Source organism: Euprymna scolopes, chromosome 10 (assembly GCF_053919585.1).
Source record: "Euprymna scolopes isolate OS-2025 chromosome 10, ASM5391958v1, whole genome shotgun sequence".
Classification (NCBI taxonomy): Eukaryota; Metazoa; Mollusca; class Cephalopoda; order Sepiida; family Sepiolidae; genus Euprymna; species Euprymna scolopes.
The window spans coordinates 100,943,115-100,964,778 of NC_136491.1; the positions used below are offsets into that span (position 1 = coordinate 100,943,115).

At 36.6% G+C, this 21,664-nt stretch overlaps 1 protein-coding gene across 3 annotated transcripts in view; it reads right to left on the reverse strand.

The window, feature by feature from the left end:
• LOC145286174 (uncharacterized) overlaps positions 1 to 16,933 on the reverse strand; it is an 89,460-nt gene extending 72,527 nt beyond the window's left edge. The window contains exons 1-2 of one of the 3 annotated variants that reach the window (XM_080134962.1): positions 16,747 to 16,933; positions 14,010 to 14,064 (exon numbers count right to left, since the gene is read on the reverse strand). Coding sequence is in view for 1 of the 3 variants with exons in the window: in XM_080134959.1 (XP_079991085.1) it covers positions 7,860 to 7,945 (86 nt within the window). In the remaining 2 variants the exon portion in view is untranslated. Of the gene's footprint in view, positions 1 to 7,859; positions 8,138 to 14,009; positions 14,065 to 16,746 lie in introns of those variants that run through there. The other 2 variants (XM_080134959.1, XM_080134961.1) reach the window with 2 other exon arrangements.
• Between the last annotated feature and the right edge of the window lie 4,731 nt (positions 16,934 to 21,664).

Below are 21,664 nucleotides of genomic sequence, written 5' to 3' on the forward strand. Positions count from 1 at the left end.
TATCTGTTGGAATCTTTCTCTATTGTAATCTCTGTTAAATGTGAGACTCGAGTTAGAACAGCTATAGACAGTGATTATATTTTGAATAGGGTCACTATGACCTGTGAGATTCATTTGCACACCGTTAGACTGGCTTATTACTCTCTCTCTCCTCCCCCCTCTCTCTCTCTCTTTCTCTCTCTCTTTCTCTTTTTTCTTTTGTTTTGTAAATCTTAAAAGATATTAACTCGCCACCGCAAGTGTCCTGTGCAATTAACCTGCCAACAATTTCTCTATATCAGGCGCCACCTGTTGGATGCTCATTGAGATTTGTAGAACCACAGTAATTATACACTGCAGAAGGCAGAAACTTACTAGTAACAGCTTGTGAGGCTACTTAGATACAATTTTAACATGTGAACACATTTTTTCTCCACTCCTGTCGCCCTTGTACATTTCTTTTGTTTTTATTGACTGATTTAGTTTCAGCATAAGGCTAGTTTTATGAAGCACTACATAAAAATCAAAAGCAACTGTCAACTGGTGTCTCCCTTCTTTTTTTTTTACCTGTATATAAAAATGTTAAAGAAATATATTTGGGTTATGTGTCTATTTTTTGGAAGACTGTTATCTTCATCTTCATAGTTGTTGTTTGACCACATTTCGGCCAACTCATCCTCTGGCCTTCTTCAGGTGGTTAACTGTGACGGGATAGGAATGCTGAATCCTGTAACTTATCCCAGTAATTACTGCCTTCCATAGTTGCTGTTATCTCACCATGTTTTTAGCCAACTAATTCTCTGGCCAACTTTGAGTAGGATTGAAACCACTATCTTCAGACAATGCTCACCTAGAACCGTAAAGACTCAATGCCTCGGGCCCCCCAAATGTTTCAATCTCACGCAAAGCAGGTCAAAGGATTATTTGGCCAAAACGTGGTGAGACAACAACAACTATGGAAGGCAGTAATGACTGGGGATACAGTCACAAGACTCAACATTCCTATCCCGTCGTAGTTAATTACTTGAAGAAGGCCAGAGGATGAGTTGGCCGAAACGTGGTGAAATAACAACTATGATGAGGACAACAGTCTGCAAAAAGAATGAGTGCACAAATTATGAAGCCTCATCTTAAAAGATTTTTTAAAAAATACAATACCATTCAGTGTGTATCCGACAAGGGAAGACCAGATAAGAACATAAAATTGGATTTTTAAGACTATAAACTACCTGAAAAAGGCCAGAGGATGAGTTGGCCGAAACGTGGTGAAACAAAAACAACTATGAAGATGAAGATAACAATCTGCAAAAAATCAATACACAAATTATGAAGCCTCATCTCAAAGGATTCCAAAAAATAAAAATAAAATAATATATATTTCGTTTATTTCTTCATTTCTTTTTTTAAATTATTATTCTATACAAGAACGGCGACTTGGTGTTGAAGAGTTGAAAATTTTTTTTATTCTTTCTCTCTCTCTCACTCTTTCTCTCTCTCTCTCTCTCTCTCTATCTATCTATCTATCACTACCCTATCTATCTATCTATCTATCTATCTATCTATCTATCTATCTATCTATCTATCTATGTTACATATTGGGACCCTATGCCAGTAGGTAGCAATTACGTTAACTAGTATGAATTTTGGCAAGGATCGCATTAGTACATTTCATGATAACCTGGTGGCAAACGGAAGTGTACCAAGTGATAGACGATATGATTGAAGTGAAACCAAAGTTCAACTCCTAAGACAAAAACGCGCTGGAAATGCAGGTGTCGAACAATATGACGATTGAAATGGCGTCAGATGTTTAGGCGAGAGAACAGAGAGTTTCTAGTCAGTCTCTTTTGGGAAGTGATACATGACGGTCCGTTTGTGTCTTACAATTCCAAGTTAGAAAAATAAGTAAGAAGGAATTAATTCTAACTATGTAGTCTCTCCCTCAATGGGTAAACTCTCTCTCTAAATAAAACCTTTGAAACCTTTGTGTTTTCCTGCATGAGTAGTTTTGTTTGTTTAGCTAAACAGACGAGGCTGTCAACAGCCACAAGACGATCACAGCACATACATGAAAAAGCAACAATCAAGAGAATGAAAAACCAATAATCGCGCATGTATGCATAAATTCTCTTTTTTATTTGATTTTCTTTAAGTCAAAATCTTCCACTGCTTGTAGTAATAATAAAATAATAAATATTTATTGATTTTAAACTACCAGTAGAACTAAAATCTATAGATCACACCCTTCCACAATAAGTGTGTTTTTACGTTTTCAAAAATATATGTAATCTTTAAAAGAATGTAGTTGATTTACAAATTTCTAAAAAAAAGGTTTTAAAATTAAGTAAACATTTTTGTCAAGAAAAATACTAACAAACATCATTGATAATTAAATTGAAAGTAAAATATAAAAAAATGTTCTTAATTTTGTTTTTAATTCATTTATTCTATGCTGTTAGACTTTTACCTGTTTTTTTATTTTAAGGTGGGTTTTTGTCTGCTTCCTCCACATTGGCAAACCATTACAGGTGGATGGCAAGAAGTATGAAAAAAAAAAAACTTTGTAAAAGATATACTCCTACTCCTGGTGACGTCAGCAAAGTTGTCCATTACTGAGTTCTGGTTGGTCACTTGGTTTCTGTTTGCAGAAAGGTTGCTGCTCTGAGTAAGACTGTAGATGTGGAATAATCACTCTACCCATGTTGTCAAAGATCAACAGGACAATCGTCTAGTGTTGATCATTAAAGTTGTACAGGGTAGAACGATAAAATTGTTGCCCTAAAGAATACAACACTACACCTTTATTTAAAATTCTTTATTGAAATCATCAATTCAGGTAACTTAATTATGTAATAGAGCTGACATCTATTCAATGTAACCTCCTTCAGCCGCAATCGCCACCTCGATACAGGTCCAGAACTGGGAGCACATCTTTTCCACAACATTGGTGGGAGCTCAGCGAATACTTTGCAGATGGTGGCGATCAGGCTGGCGTTGGTCTTGTGAGAGGTCATGTTGGTGATGTTCGCGACATATGAGTAAATGAAGTAGTCCAGCAAGTTCAGGTCGAGAGAGAAGGGGAGGTGGTCAGTGAGATAAGGGTACAAAGTCGTAGCACTCCTTCTAAAGCCAAGCCTAGGTCTCTTTGAACGAGTCTTACTGCCACCAACAGGGTCTGCCAGTGACCACCTAATTGCATCAGGGGGTCATCACACTCTTTGACACAGGTACATTTTGGTGTTGATTTTCAAGTCGATTTTGAAGATGTGAGGTGGCATGATGTGGCCCTCACTTGAAACCACACCAAAGACCATAACGTAGTCGGAAACTTTGTTTTCATCACCTTGGGCATGTCCCTGTTTTGTATTTTGAGGATGCTGGCAATGGTCCTGTTGTCATAACTTGGATCGGTAGAGAGCATGAGTTGTACAACAGAGCATCTCCGATCTCGTTCGTTGAACATTGTGTCACTTTCAGACATGATAGAAGGCTCCTATCACTCTTGGGATTTGAACACAACTGGCCAACTAGTAGATGGTCTGCAACAAAAAAGAAAACAGGTTTTCATCAAATGGAAATGGAATCATGTCGTCTTTTCTAGGGCAACAATTTTATTGTTCCACTCTGTACTGCTGAAGAGCAAAGATCACTTCCAAACATGAAAAATAACAATTTGACAGTTGTTCTTTTTTTATAAAAATAATTATTTTGAGTAAAACTTATAATGTTGCATTTGTGGAAAAAAAACTTTAAAATGTACTTTCTACTTAAAGTGATTTTGGACTGTCTGGGGGTATGTTTCTTTTAACAACATGGATTTGGTGGTCAACAAAATGGAGTCCTTGAAGTAAAATTTTGGGATCATAAAGATTTCAAAAATCCTAAAATAAGCAATGACATAAAGGATACTTTTTTCAATAACCCTAGATTTTTTAACTTCTGGTTGAGTTGAAGCGTAAACAGAACAATACTCAGGACGTGAAGAGTACTTTGATGCTGGGGAGGGGCTTGTTGCCACCTAAATCGAAGAGCAGACCAATGGTTGTTGCTAGTGAGAAATCAATGGTGAGCAGCTGTTGTAATAATGCAAAAACATTTGCAATGGTTATTGAAAGCAGTGGAGAGTATAGGAAATCTGGAAAAACTTGTCATTCAGATTTCAGGGAACACCACCGGTTATTACTAGTGAGCATTCATTGATTATGACCTGTGTGAGAACTCCTGGTGAGGCTTTAATAATAATAATAATAATAATAATAATAATAATAATAATAGTGCTACCAGATCAGGCTGTATGAAGATACTGACTTCCTAACCTAAAATGCAGCAAACATTGATGTTATTATTTCTTTTCTTTCTCTTTGTAAAATTCAATCATGTTCTACAAAGCCAAAAATAAAAGCAATTTTTCTCTACAAAACAACCAAACCAAGCGAAAATATAAAGAACTTGAAGCATAAAACTTTTTTCAGAATTACCAGATTCGGCATGAAATAACTCAAAAAGGATTGATATGCCATAAAACAAAACAGCCAAACGAAACACCATGAATAAATGTTTGAAGATAAAAACGAACTTCAAACATGAAAACGTTTTTGACATTAAATAAGCCCAGAAGAGTAAAACAAACCACTAAAACAACAACTAATAATAATAATAATAATAATGATAATAATAATGATAATTATTATTATTATTATTATTATTATTATTATTATTATTATTATTATTATTATTATTATAACAATAATAATGTATAAAATACCAAGCGGGATAATCAACGTAATAGAAAATGCAATGAGAACATGGAGACTGGAACTGACAGCTGATGGACAACATATAACAGAAATTAACATACAAAGAGGCATCTTCCAAGGAGACTCATTATCACCATTACTGTTCATCATAGCCACGATCCCCTGAACAGTATTCTGAGAAAGTGCCAAGCTGGATACAAGTTTTCTAATACAGAGGAAAAATTGAACCACCTGATGTACATGGACGATTTGAAACTTTTTGCAAGGACCGAAAAGGAGCTAGAGACACTAATTAATACTACCAGGATCTTCAGTTAGGATATCCAAATGGAATTTGGAATGGAAAAGTGCATACTACTAGTTATAAGAAAGGGAAAACTGGAAACGACAGAAGGCATGGAACTACCAAACCAAACGGAGATGAGGGCTCTAGGGGAACAAGACGACTATAAATACTTGGGGATTCTGGAAGCAGACACCATCAAAGCAACAGAAATGAAAGAGAGAATTGGAAAGGAATATGCGCGAGCCTTTTCTAGTCTCACACAAAAACATGAGTTCACATCTCAAGCTATATTACTTGTCATATACATACGCACACACAAACATACGCGCCCACGTCCACACACGTACATATATTCACGTTCGCGTACATACACTCACATTCACGTGTATATACACACACGCTAACGTACGCACATGTACTCACACATGCGCACACGTACGCACACAGATGGACGACGTCACTTCCTTTCAATGGAAATCCACACATGCGCAAAAGACCACCGGAAACACCTATAAAAGAAAGAGCAACAAGCGGCTTCTTCCTTTTCCGACTTGCCTTTCCGGGGTGGTTGGTCAGCGCACCAGTCGCCGCTGTTTTGGCAGGCGCGTGTGCGCGCGCGTACCTCATGCCATTTACTACTATGTGGGACAAAAGGCCAACAGACAGTACGTACACTCTTTCTCTCTCTATCTACTACTTGTGCCAGAGAACACCACCGCATAGCTGACGGCTAACATGGCGCTCAGTTTAACTGATGTCAACCCTCTATCCTTTGTCTTTGTCTACACGCTCGACTATCATTCTCATTTCTACTATATTACTCACTTCTCTTCCCACGTGCGAACAAACGATAGTGACCCGAACACATTTCCTTTTTCCTTCTATAATACCAATCCCGCAACAAACGATGGTTACACCCGCGTGGACATGAACACATGTTATATCTAAAACATTCATTCTTTCAACAGTAAATAAACGACGTTTATCTTATCCATCAATTGAGTTTTTGTTTCCTTCAATTCCATTCGTTTCATTATTTTCTTGTAGCGAGTTAGGGTATTATTATATCCTGGTCCGCAACAAATACCTCAGGTGAACAAGAAAACGCCTGGAAACGAAATTATATAGCAGAAACCTAATAAAAGGTATAAATACATGGGCAATATCACTAGTAAGATACTCTGGGCCGTTTGTGGGGTGGACAAAAGAACTGAGACAGCTCAATCAGAAAACCAGGAAACTCATGGCCATGCACAATGCACTACACCCAAAGGTGATATTGACAGACTCTATGTGAAAAGGAAAGGCGGCGGGAGGGGACTGGTCTGCATAGAACACTGTGTGAATGACACAAAATAAGAACTAGAAAAATATGTAATACAAAATTCTGAAAGGATAATTATAGCAGCGAGAGACACTAAAAAAATTAAAAAAAAACAGAAAATAGTGAGACAAATGACAAAACAAGAAAAGAAAAATGGGAAGAGAAACAACTGCACGGAAGATTCATAAGAATGACAAAAGATGAGAATAACGAAAACACTTGGACATGGATGCAAAAAGGACATGTAAACCAAGAAACTGAATCCCTGATAACCGCAGCAGAAGATAACTCGATGAGAACCAACCATATCAAAGCAAAGACCGATAAAACACAAGAAAACAGCAAATGCAGACTCTGTGGACTAAGAGACGAAACGATAAACCTTATAGTAAGTGAATGCGGCAAACTGGCCCAAAAGGAATACAAAAACAGACACAACCAAGTGGGGGGGGGGGCAGTACACTGGGAATTATGCAAACAACTGCATTTTGAACGTACAAACAAATAGTACAAACATAAGTCTGCAACAATACTTGAAAATGAGAACCACAAAATCCTATGGGACATGGACATACAGACGGACAAATCCATCCAAGCAAGAAGACCAGATATCGTAATAATTAACAAGAAAGAAAAATCCTGTTAAATCATAGATTTTTCTGTCCCAGCTGACCACAGGGTGAGTATGAAAAAAAAGGAGAAATGAAGCAAATACACAGAGCAAGCCAGAGAGCTAAAAGAGATTTGGATGATGAAGAAAACCAAAATAATACCTATAATAGTAGGAGCACTAGGAACAATTCCGAAAAAAAATTTGAAAAAAGAATGGGAGAAATTGGAATCAGAGGAATGGCTGCAAAGATACAATGACTAGCGATAATGAAAACGGCTGAAATATTAAGGAAAACTCTTGAATGCGGAGAATAATACACATGAACCACATGCGTGAGCAAGACAAACTGTTGCAGAGGCTGAACAGGAAGAAGCGTTACAGGGAATGAAGAACAATGAAGCTGCATATCAACAAGTTCTACATCCTCATCACGCATCCCCTCCCATTGTACCATCACTGCCCCCCCCAAAAAAAAGTGATACCAAATAGCCGAGAAGATTCAAGAAGGATAGAAAGACAGAGGACAGAGCGCTGACCAGACCTCTGCTGAACAAGCGCAAAGAGAACTGGGACCTTGGGGAGGCTTAGTGCCACTCAAATTCCAGTATAGACTAATGGCCGCTGCCAGCGAGAAATCGGTGGTGAGAGGCTGTTGCAATAATGCAAATTTATTTGCAAATACTATCGAAGGAGGTGGAGAGTGCTGGACGTCTGGGGAGACTTGTTGTCACTCAGCTTCCAGGGAACACCACAGGCTTTTCAATCAGATCTATGATGACTTGTGTGAAAGCTCCATGTGAACCAATAATAATTTATGAAAGGTCACAATAGCGATGTTTTGAAGAAGTGAGTTGTAGCAGAATTAGCAATAACCGAAATGAGGGGAAATAGAGAGCTTACCTCGGATACGTCTGTTGTGTTTCAGGCTGAGTGGAAGAGAGAGTTCCAAGATGGCGTCCATGGGTTTTTATTAGTGTTGACCTCATGCAATTCTCGTAGAATCGGGTCTACTCTCACACGATTATGCAAATGGACAATTCCCGGCCGCTATAAAGGCAGGACGCTGGAAAGCAATGAGGTGTGTCTGGCAGATTTTGTGTAGGTGGTTCTGGCGATTGGATTCTTCTTTGTGACGAACCACGTGTCTGCGAGAAGCGAGTTTTTTTTGCTTGTTCTTTTTTTCTGCTCCTTTTTTTCTCTACGGCTATTACAGCCAAGAAATTTCCTCTCTTCTAGAGGTGGGCGATACTGACTATTTCCTATCTGTGTTCCTGATTGTTTCTATTTCGGCCCGACTATGGTGAAGGTGCGGATAAGCAGTGATATTATGAAGCCGTTCTCTGGCGAGGGAGACGTTGTAGTGTGGTTGAAAAAAGTGAGACTTGTTGCACAACTTCAGCAGGTGGATGATGTAGCGAGTCTGCCACCTTTATATCTGGAAAGTGATGCACTGGCCCTCTACATGGAAATGGAGGAGGACGATCAAAACAAGATAGACCAGATTGAGGCGCGATTAAAGGAGGCATTTACCGACGACGCATTTGCAGCATACAGAAAAATAACTATGGTTAGATGGGCTAGCGAACGTGTGGATGTTTATGCCAACAAAATCAGGCAATTGGTTGATTGGCTGGATTCACAGGAGATAGCTTAGAGGGACTCACAAAATTGATTTTCGTCACTGGGTTCCCTGACGCCATCTCAGTTGCTCTTCAACAGGTGCTGAACATCGAAGCTCTGTCCATGGGGGAGGTAATGTCTAGAGCGAGAATTTTGACGACAATTGGGGAACAAAATCAGGACGTGGTTGCGGCCACACGCTCACCCAACAACAGGGCCCAGAAGATTCCTGTTAGTGTGACCTGTTTCAAATGCAACGTTAAAGGCCACCTTGTAAAGGACTGTCGAAAACGCGGAACACGGTGTTACCGGTGCGGTGAGAGTGGGCTTGGAACTGCTCGGGAAACGAGCAAGGGGATGACGCATAAGCGCCAGTCTCTTTCCCCACCAAGATGCGAACACAACACTCCCGGTGATAAGCATTCATGTTGACAGGACGCGATGTTTGGCACTTATTGATACCGGATGCTCTAGGACGATTCTACATGCAGACCGGTGCCGGTCTTGGAGAAAAATGAACATGAGTGTCAAAACGATTGGTGGAATATCCCATGCATGCTGCGGTGTTGGAGAGGTCTCTCTATCCACTGATGAAGGTGCGTCTGCCAGAATCAATGTGTTGGTGGTGCGTGGCAAACCGCTGGGGTTTGACTTACTTCTAGGGATCGACACCATAAAAGCTCTGGGAGGTGTCATTGTTACAGGACCAGTGCAGCTGGGCGTCAGGAAAGATATTAAATGTGCAGCCATTTCTATTAATGAACCGGATATCACCGCCACCTTTGACCATCAAAACCAAACGTGAACCGCATCGTGGAAGTGGTCTGAGGACCCCCTCCCCCCTGAAAGGCTACACAATCGAGTGTCAGAATACTCAGTGCCGGCAGAAATCCATGAAGAATACACGCAGAAGCTCCGCACCTGGATAGATAATGGTTGGCTCGTGCCATACCCAGAGGATAAATTGGGACCCCCCAAAGGCCTAATTCCCCTGATGGCTGTGATACAGCAGAACAAAACCAAAGTGTGCCCAATGATGGACTACTGGGAACTAAATCATTACGTAGATGCGTTTACGGCCAACGCAGATGTTTGTGCAGCTAAGTTGTAAGCCACGCAGCATCTGCTTACATTGATGATATTTTTGTCAATGAAGACGTGGTGCCCACGACCCGTGTAAGAGAACACCTCGCGCAGTTCGGGTTGGAGTGCAAGAACCCAGAGCGGTTGAAGGACGGTGCACGGGTGCTGGGATTGGCGGTCAGGATGGAATGCAGTGAACTGCGGTGGAAGCAAGGAAATGCAATTCCAGAGGCTCCCAACATTGTTACGCGATGAACAATGTTTTCCCTGAGTGGTCGACTTGTCAGGCATCTTTCTGGTGTGCGGTTGGCTTCGTGTGGCTTGTGGAATACTCAGAAGGAGAGTAAGTTCGGTAACGAAGGGCTGGGATGATGAAGCAAGGGACGCCGTACTGCATCGTATGATGTTTGAAACCTTAGAATCTGTGCAGCAGAACGATCCGGCCTGGGGAAATTGGTGTGTGCACAGCAAAGAGCTGAATGTATGGGTCGATGCTAGCTTCCTAGCAATTGGTGCAGTCTTGGAGATGCGTGAAACTGTGTTTGGAGATGCATGTTGGCTGCGACCTGAAGCTGACTCTCAACATATCAACTTAGCCAAACTGGACACCGTATTGAAAGGCATCAATTTGGCTCTTCAGTGGCAGAGCAAGGTGCTACACATAAAGACAGATTCTGTCTGCGTATACCATTGGTTCTCGGACATGCTAACTGGAAAGGCGCAAGTACACACCAAAGCAGCAAGCGAGATGCTTATTAGGAGGTGACTAAGCACTCTCAAGAAGCTTGTGAAAGAGTACGGGCTGACAGTGGACGTGACACTGGTTCCATCAGCACAAAACATTGCTGGCCGATTGACATGAATACCACAGCAAGGAGGTAATGAAAAAGAAAAACGGGCTTGACCCAGTGATCGGCGTGGTTCACACAGACAATCTGGATGAGAGTCAAATCATGGCTATTCACAAAGGTAGTGGACATCCGGGGGTGCGACGAACTACCTACTTTGTCAGGAGAAGTTGCCCAACCACAACAAAAGCAACCATAAAAACGGTCATACAGAAATGTGAGAAATGTCAGTCCATTGACCCAGCGCCAGTCAGGTGGAAAAAGGGAAAGCTGGAAGTTAACGAGAATTGGAATGGATATCACGCATTATGGCACCTTCCATTTTTTAACTTTAACAGACTGTGGTCCATCGCGTGTCTCCATTTGGAGGAAATTGGTGAGGCAGGACTCGGCAAGCGTGATTCATCAGTTGGAGGCAGTATTCCTCAAGTGTGGCTCGCCACATGAAATCCTTTTAGACAATGACACGGCTTTCTGCAGCAACACGTTCCAAGCATTTGCACATAAATGGGGAGTTCACTTGCGATTCTGTTGTGCATACACTCCAGCCAGGAATGGCATAGCGGAGCGATGTCACTGTACAGTGAAATGAATAGCGGCTAGAATGCGCTGTCCCATACAGGAGGCTGTTTACTGGTATAACATCACACCAAGAGATGACACATCTCCCTTCACTGCACCTGCGAGCAGGATTTATCGATACGAAGTTTGAGTATAGGAGACCAATCTCGCAACTGCGTCCCCAGATCCCAAGAACAGCTCTTACCAGGTTGGAGATTGTGTGTGGGTCAAAAGACCGCAAAATCGATGTACCACAAGGTTCAGCGATTTTGGTAGATGATGCTCTCGCCATTATGTTGTTACATCGGAGGAAGAGGAAGACTCAGACAGTATGATGTCTTCTGAAATGATGCAGGACGACGGAGAGGATTTTGAGCCATATAATGCACATACCAAGGAGGTAGAAGAGGGACCACCTGTCTTGCCTTTACGAAGGAGTACCCGACAAATACGGATACTGCCCCCCTGTCCTGATTGTGAAACACTGTCTATGGAACAGACTGGTGGCAATAACGGTGGTAATGAGGAAGATGGCAAGGAGGAAGTGCTGTCTTCAGTTCTTCAAAGAAGTACCCAACAAAGATGACTGCACCCTGCCCTATTTATGATCATGAGATCAGGTGGGAGTGTAGCAGAATTAGCAATAACCGAAATGAGGGGAAATAGAGAGCTTACTTCGGATACGTCTGTTGTGTTTCAGGCTGAGTGGAAGAGAGAGTTCCAAGATGGCGTCCATGGGTTTTTATTAGTGTTGACCTCATGCAATTCTTGTAGAATTGAGTCTACTCTCACGCAATTATGCAAATGGACAATTCCCGGCTACTATAAAGGCAGGATGCTGGAAAGCAATGAGGTGTGTCCGGCAGATTTTGTGTAGGTGGTTCTGGCGATTGGATTCTTCTTTGTGACGAACAACGTGTCTGCGAGAAGCGAGTTTTTTTTGCTTGTTCTTTTTTTCTGCTCCTTTTTTCTCAACGGCTATTACAGCCAAGAAATTTCCTCTCTTCTAGAGGTGGGCGATACTGACTATTTCCTATCTGTGTTCTTGATTTTGTTTTTTTGTTTTTTTTTGCCTACTACATTTTCCTTCATGAGTAAATACAAGTTCGTAAATAAATGACGTTTCTGAATATTTGCCAAATATTTACAACCAGCAAAGAGCTGATAGAAAAGGTTTTATATTGCCAAGAGATTCTTGTTCCCACGGTTCTAAATGTTAACTTACATTTAAAACCAGAAATTAATGTTTTGTAATTTGTAAGATGGTGATTCATAATCTGTATTGGTTAAATTTAATTGCACTACTGTTCTCATCTTATATGACGAAATAAATTTATAGATGGAGTAAGAATAAAATAGTAAAAATTTATAGATAGAGTATAAAATATAATTATAATTATATAATAATAATAATTATAATAATTATAAAAAGTATAATAATTATAAAATAGTAAAAATTTATAGATAGAGTATAAAATATAATTATAATTATATAAAGTATAATAATTATAAAATAGTAAAAATTTATAGATAGAGTATAAAATATAATTATAATTATATAATAATAATAATTATAAAAAGTATAATAATTATAAAATAGTAAAATTTATAGATAGAGTATAAAATATAATTATAATTATATAATAATACTAATTATAAAAAGTATAATAATTATAAAATAGTAAAATTTATAGATAGAGTATAAAATATAATTATAATTATATAATAATACTAATTATAAAAAGTATAATAATTATAAAATAGTAAAATTTATAGATAGAGTATAAAATATAATTATATAATAATAATAATAATAACAATAATAATAATAATAATAATAATAATAATAATAATAATAAAATAGTAAAATAAAATATCTAATAATCATAAAATAGTAAAATTTATAGATAGAGTATAAAATATAATTATAATTATATAATAATAATAATAATAATAATAATAATAATAATAATGATAATAATAATAATAATAATTATAAAATGTATAATAATTATAAAATAGTAAAATTTATAGATAGAGTATAAAATATAATTATAATTATACAATAATACTAATTATAAAAAGTATAATAATTATAAAATAGTAAAATTTATAGATAGGGTATAAAATATAATTATATAATAATAATAATAATAATAATAATAATAATAATAATAATGATAATAATAATAATCATAAAATAGTAAAATTTATAGATAGAGTATAAAATATAATTATATAATAATAATAATAATGATAATAATAATAATAATAATAATCATAAAATAGTAAAATTTATAGATAGAGTAAGAAAAAATAGTAAGACGTCTCCAATGAACAATGCCTATTTTAGGTGGCAATCGTAAGTAGTCTTAGTCAATCGATGTCACTGTTCAGTCTCAAGAGATAATGGATAACCCCTGTAAGTGTAGCTGTGCTAATACTTGTGAGACAAGGGTTGTGCAATCTCCAACCACACTTCTGAATCGGCACTGCTTGAGTCCAGTGACAAGGAGAAGTGCGAGATGACTGGAAACCATGCCAGGATAAACGGAAAGCATAAAGAACCCGGAATTCATAAATGGTTACCTATTTTATTACTGACCAGGCTCAACGTTGCTTAACTTTGATGATCTGATGGATCCGGTGTATCAACATGTTTATGCCATATATACCCGGGCTAGTATATGTATAAATGTACATATTTTCTTTTGATGGCACCAAACAATGACATATTGCATACCGTATATATACATTGTATCACTGCATGCATGGGTGTGGGTGTAAACATATAGAATAAATAGTTCAATAAATGGGACGGATAAACATTACTTGAGACAGTTGTTTAACATGTTAATCTTAATGGACTACTGTTTCCAGTCCAAAAACACGATCATAATAGTAATAACTTCAGATGTTCCTGATTAAATAGACATACCTTATGTTCAACTGGTTCCTTAATTCGCTGGCGGTTTGCACTTGACTTGAAAATGCTGGAATAAAAATTTTTCCCACATCAAATCAACCAAATCATAAACAAGCATAAATTTTTTTATAGTTTAAAATGTAGCTTTATTTTATTCTTCAAACGCCATCATGATTACAGACGCAACATTAGCATTTATATTTTTGGAAACCGTCGACTCTGCTTCCCAACTCTGACTGACTAACTCCTCGATTCTCGTTACTACATAAGAAGCTGTTTACTTTATCCTTAAAATTTTAACCTCTTCTGAAACTACAACTGTATCATCTTGGATATTTAAAATGAGGCTATTGTTATTGTCGTTGATTGTTATAGTGTGGGTAAATTAGTTATCTGTCCAATATTTAATTTGTATCTATTTATTTCAAAACTGTATTATTCTAAAATCCCTCAAGTTTGCTGTATAAATTGCATATTTAACTAGTTAACTTACTCGATTCTCGTTACCGTAGGGCCCCAATCTGTTAGAACTGTACTAAGATGCAGAAGTTTAAATGTGATGTGAACAGGCATCTCGCTGCTCAACTCCCCACTGTCCCCTATTATACATGGATCCAAATAGTAGCCCCTTACATCCAAGTGGTGGTATGCTTTCTTTGGGTGAAAAAGGTAAAAATAAAAAATAGAAAACGTATACAAGAAAACCTTTATTATTCACGAAACTGACTGGGTTTTCTATGAAATTGTGTACAAAGAGATTCTGAAAATTAACATTATATGTGTGTGTGTAAGCAGAGGAAATTCTTACATACTGAATAGTGAGTTTGTGGGTGACATAAGCACACATGTTGGCAAAATAGCTTCATAGCAGCTAAACCAAAGAAAGAGATAGATGCTCTGACTGATATTGTTCGTAGCCAGTCCTACCATGAATGTTATAAATAAAAATACAAACAAAGGGATTAAATTTATATACTTTTATTCTCAGTTTGGTATCAAAACATTAGTACTCCCTTCCTGTTAGCTGTGCTGTTGGGTCGTCTGTCATGATAGTTGTTTAGTGTATTAGTTAACAGTGTTTCTATGTAGATGGGCTTCTGTGAATGGAGGTGGTGTGGGCTCTGTTCAGGAATTTTTATAACCCTGAGATGGCTTCTGGTCAGCTCAAGATGACTTGAGGAAAATTTGGGTGTGATCTTTATTTTTCAAATGGAACTCTTGCTTGAAATCCATGTTCATATGACATTTCTAGTTTGTTCCGTCAACATCCACTTTTAGTTCTTTTGTGCATGTTGTTTCTGTTGATAATGTCCTGCTTTGTTTTATAACATGGATGAAGAAGAGGGAGAAAGTCTGTGCATTCTTTTTTTATAAAGAAGATCATCGTGTCATCTACCATCACAAAAAGATGAGATAATTTGGGCCTGTCACGCTCTAGTTTATACAAATACATTTAGAAAGGCACGTAATGCTACAAGTACGTCCTCACTTGAGAAAGGGTATTTTTGAAATATGTTTTCATGCATTTAATAATAAATGCGGGTTTTAAAGTTGTGTGGGAATGTATTCATTTTTTTATCCTTATCGTCAATGTTGTTTTCGTTTCGCCACGTTTCAACCAACTCATCCTCTTGCCTTCTGAGGGTGGTTAAGCATGACGGGATAGGAATGCTGAGTCTTGTAACTGTATTCTCAGTGATTACTGCCTTCCATAGTTGTTGTTGTCTAACCATATTTTAGCCAACTCATCCTCTGGGTTAACTGCAACGAAATAGGAATGCTGAGACTTGGGAATCTTTGCCGAACTCAGGAACCTATACAGAATTTCCAAATGAACCCTTCATTTAATTTACAGAGGCAGATTGTTTACATTTTGTCAGCCACAACCGGTAGAAGTGTTATAAAAGTAAAAGTTATTGCTTCTAGTAAAGATTGAACTTTCAACCTCCAAAAGACTTTCACTTCTTAGCATTTCTTTCAAGCATTTGGTCATATGACACTTTGTTACGTTTTATGCAGTCATTTGCATTATTATTGTATTTTACAATATCTTTCAAACTGCACTGATTGGACAATGTTGCATCATACGGCCCTCTTCTCTCCACATTTGCAAATGGTTGTGTCGATTTTGTGGCCTCGTTTAACCATAGCAACTTTTGATTGTCCCATTCTCAAGCAACTCTTTTAGAACTTATTGTTTATCAACACTTTATCCACATAGACATTATGCAACAAATAAACCAATGTGTATTCATTCTTTTTGCAGACTCTTATCCTCATCTTCATAGTTGTTGTTTCATCACATGTCGGCCAACTCATCCTTTGGCCTTCTTCAGGTAATTAGCCACAACAGGATAGGAATGCAGAGTCTCGTAACTGTATCCCCAGTAATTACTGCCTTCTATAGTTGTTGTCTCACCACGTTTTGGCCAACCTAATCCTCTGACCTGATTGGGTAGAATTAAAACCGCTGTCTTCAGACAATGCTCACCTGGAATGCCTCTATCCACTAGGTCACAGGCTCAGAACAACTATAAAGATGAGAATAACTGTCTGCAAAAAGAATGAATGTACAAATTATGAAACTTCGCCTTCAAATGATTCAAAAAAAATAAATAAATAAAATAAAATGTTTGTATATTTATATATCTATTTCCACCTTGTCAATGCAAAGGTTAGCGAGTAAAACACGTTTTTTCTAGTTCTCTAGATGAAATCATTTTAAGGCAGACAACTACCTCATACTTACCTTATAATCTGAAATGAATGCAGAAGGAAATTTTAAGGATAGGAATGCGGAGTCTCATAACTGTATCCCCAGTAATTACTGCCTTCTATGGTTGTTGTCTCACCACGTTTTGGCCAATTAATCCTCTGGTCTGCTTTGGGTAGGATTGAACTCTCTGACCTGCTTTGAGTAGGATTAAAACCATTATCTTCAGACAATGCTCACCTGGAACAATAATGGAAACAACATACTTATTTGTGATAGTAAAAAAATTTTTATGACCTTTCAGCTACTTTGTAAGGACCTTGGTAGAAAAGTTGTAATGTTTGTTTTACAGCATCATCGTAGATAAATATGTACTCACTATCGAAAAGTCTCTTGGATGTGTGGAATTGCTTCGATGCTTATGTAGGACTGAAACACAGTTTTGACATTCTGGCTTTTAAATCCTGTTCAAATGTAATCGCAGGTGTACATTATTTTTGTTGTCAATTGGTGCTCTCATTAGATCTTTGCCAAAAATTAATAAATTCAAATGAGTGTTTTTTGTTGGTTTTTTTTATATCTTATTAATGAGCTACCACTTATCAAGGCTAAAAGTCACTTGAGGATAAAGATTAATGAATTGCATTGTCTCTCTGTAATAGTTGTTGACATCTAGTTGCAAAGAAGATCAAATCATTGTAACTTCCTTCAGTCTTGACAGACTATGGATACCGACTGTAAGGGTGCCTGCATATGGAATTTTTTGTGAAAAGAGTTGCACAATCTCCAACGACATCTCTTCTGAGTTAGCATTGTTAAATACCAGTGGCAAGTGGAGGTTCAGGGCGATGGAATCAATGCCAAGATAAGCAAAGAGCACATACAGTGGCTAGAATTTCCAAAATGTCACCCATCCAGGGTCATCATTGCTTAAGCATCAAAACAATTCCACACATCCAAGAGACTTTTCGATAGTGAGTACATATTCATCTGATGAAAACTGGTGTGCCAACGTGATCATACCATATGTAAATCATAGCAGTGATGTAATAGCTGGACAGATGAGCCTTTCTTCACCTGTCATTTTGTAGATCAAATAATAGAGGCAATTAAAATGAACAATAAACAACTCCATCACTTGATCTGAGGTGTTATTTATTCCTTAAAGTAAGTATATCAGGATGAACTGTATCTTCCTCTTCCACCCACTGTAAGGTGAAGGAAGATCTGAGACTCATGTTTGATTACTTTCCTAGAGGCAGGAACTCTCTAGTTTTTCTGACACATGCTTCCTTCCATAATGTAATTTCCTACCGCGTTTTCCAAATTCTACGCTTTTAATTTTTAAATGGCAGGTTTCAATCTCTGCTTTATTGTAGCCTTTTTTCACAACAAAAACAGCTTGTCATCTATCTGTAATAGTTGGTGATGTCTAGTTATGATGAGGGTCATAGTGATGATGTGGTTGTCATAGAGATATTGAATTATTCATCTTCTTTCTTTTTGTAGATGGAAAAATGGAGGCAATTAAAACGAACAACAAAGGACTCCATTATTTGCTCTGAGGTTTTATAAACTTCTTACAATAATTTGTAGCAGGATGAAATGAATTTTCCTTTCCAAGCCCAGTAGGATGGAGGAATGCCTGAAACTCATGTCTGATCATTTTGACATCAAACTCTTTAGCTTTTATGAAACATACTTCCTCCTATGATGTCATATCCCGGCAAATAATCCTAATTTTAAACTTTTAATTTCTATTTTTTGTCTGTTTTACGAAATATCAAACTTATCTTATTATTTAATACTGTATACGATTAAGAAAGAAAGGAGGAACAAAAGGTAGGATTAAGAAAAGAGAGAAAAAAAAGAAAGTAGAAGAGATGGAAGGACAATGTAAAAATTAGGGAAAATAAGAAGGAAAAAAGGAAAAGAAAAAAAAGGAATAATGAAAGAAGATGGAATGAATGAAAGAAAAAAAGAATAATAGAGCGAAATAAGTAAAAGAAGAAGGAAATAATAAAATGAGGAAATTAAAAAAGGAATAAATAAATAAAGAAAGAAGTTATAGCATTAGATAGCTGGATTGTTGTCATCTTCTCCATCGACAGAAACAGCTGTTTGTCTCTTTGAAGTAGTTGGTGATGTGGCAGTTATAGAGATGTTGAACCCTTCTGCTTCCTTCGCATTATGGATGGAAAATATAGTTTAAAAAACAACAAATAACTCCATTACTTGCTCCGAGGTTTGCATTGACTTCTTAGAGTAATTTGCAGCAAGTACATAAACGTGTGTGTGTGTGTGTGTGTGTGTGTGTGTGTGTGTGTGTGAATTCATTCCTCATAGCTTTCAAAACGTCTGAGCCTATCTTTTGCGAATTTCACACAAAGGTAAGTTATATGTCTGACAGTGTTCCTAGATACGTTTTGTACAGAAATTCATCTAATAAATTATCGAAAATCAAAAACATTTGATACTAAAAATAGTCTTCCTTTCTTATAGATAAAAATGAATTTTTACAGGGGAAATATTTCAGTTACACCGGTAAAAAGTGATAATTCTCAGCAATTCAAGGAGGATTCAATTCTCAGTAAATGATTTATCCTAAAAGAAAACGGAACTATTGTCATCTGGAGATATAACTCAGTGGTAGCGTATTCGACAGTAGATCGAATGGTCCCCTGTTCAATCTCACCATTTCATAATACTTTTTTTTATTAATGAGTTCAATTTATGATAAAAAAAAAGGAATCATTTAAAATCGCTGCAAATCATTTCGTCGTTTGCATATTTTAAAGTTAAACATTAATCAAAAGTGACTTTCCAAGGCATTAATTGTCAAGCCCAAATATCAGCTGACGTGATATTGTAAAAATACACAGACGGAATTTGATGAATGACAATATCATTATTATTATTTCTTTTATTTTTTTGCAAATTAATCACCCGAGCAAGTTATTCCTCGTAATATATAATAATCAATAAGGATTGATTTTATAATAATACATATACAATCTAGATAAGTTAAAATAGCATGTTTAAGCATATCGTATGACCGGGTAATGCCGGGCATCCATCTAGTATATATATATATATATATATATATATATATATATATATATATATATATATAAATGGGGGAGTTAAAGGAAGAGAATAAGATCAATTTTTTAAGAGGAGACTTATCGGGATAATGCAAAACTCCACAAATTGTTTTGGAGTTTTTATATAGAAATCAATAAAGAAAGAAAATGACATAAAAATATATATAGATTTATTCATTTATACATCAATCGGGGTGTAGGGTAAGTAAGAACTCTTTATACCATGATATTTCGAAGCCTAATGCTTCTCATCATCAGAAGAGAAAAGATGCTAGGTAACATAATAGGGATGCAACGTCTAGCAATAGTTACATTAGGAGCAAAATAAAATATTGAGGCTGTTTGAAGAAACTAAATTGATCTCTGTGATATAGGGAGGAGTATAGTTTTTATTATATAATTCAGGTAGGTATATGGCATATCTGTCATAGTGGTTTTAATATATATGGATAAAATGTGTGATTAAACTATCGGGGAGAATATAGGGTACGTTAATTAAAGGAAGATGCTTATTTAATTATATGTGTTAAATGGTTATAGCTATGGTTTACATAAAATATAAGGTTTATGCTATGTTGGTATATATTAGAGGGAATATCTGAATTTATAACAGTGCATAAAAGAAATATAAATTATTAGGACTAATAGTAAGATAATAAATGCGAGGGAATAAATTATAAAGGATACAATGTAGAAAGATTTAAATTGGAAAAGATAGAGGATAAACAACTGGTGGAATAAGGGGATAAAAAGACAAAGGAGTATGGAATGAATAGATATAAAAATATAAGGATTATAGAGTAATAATAGATAATAAAAGTTATAAGAGATACAAAGTTATTGAATATAGGAGAATAAAATAAATAAAAATAGGGAAATGAAATGGATATAAATAATGGATATAAAAACATGGACATAAAAAATAAGTACAAAAATAAAAAGATCTAAGTAGCCAAGCGGCACCAAGAAAACAAATAAAATAAAATTAAAATGCGACAACATATGCAGTAGGAGAAAGTTCTTGGAGGCAAGGAATGGAGATGTTTGCAAAATTTTTTAGGCCTTTGTTGAGTGCTAAGCAGTATCGAAATATCTTATAAAAAACAAATAAATAGAAGTTCCTCTGTGATGAATAGTCTCCGTCCAGATTTAGATGGTAATTCAAGGAAACATGTTGCTGTTGATGGTGGAGAATTTGCAATTTTTTAGGATATTAGAGCTAGGACAAGAATATAATTAATGGAAATTACCTCACTTTTCAGGAGAAAAGAGTTTGAAATGGCAATTAATTACAGAATGTCGTTTTTTGTTCCAAGATTCTCATGTCCAGAGTGAAAATATGTTGGTCCTCGATTGATGATGTAGATATTCCTGATATCAGTTTGCATATCCCAAAAAGATACAAGTAATGTTTCAATAACTTCTAGGAGTAGTTTTTGATTATAGACAAACCCAAAATGTAACACAATTCGGGCCTGAAGCAAATGAAATTTGGTGGTAGGATCTATGCTAAAAGACAAATTAGAAATTCAGTAGCTGAAGGATAGGAACAAAGAGACGGAGGGAGGAGTAGATGGATCTTAAAGTTTAAAGGGGGTTCAGTTGTCAAGATTATAGTTTTTCTCTATTTTGGTGATGCCACTTATGTTGAGGCTATATGTCATGAGTAGTAACTGTGAGGATTCTCTACTGTAATTAAAAATATTTGAGGTTAGAAGGGACCAAATCTATTAAGAATTAATGTTGAATTTGTATAAAGAGATGGCAATTATAGAGGTCTATTTGTAGAGGAAGGTTAAATTCTGGAGGGAGGGACCAGAATGATGTTTTCAGATATTAGGATTGAACTG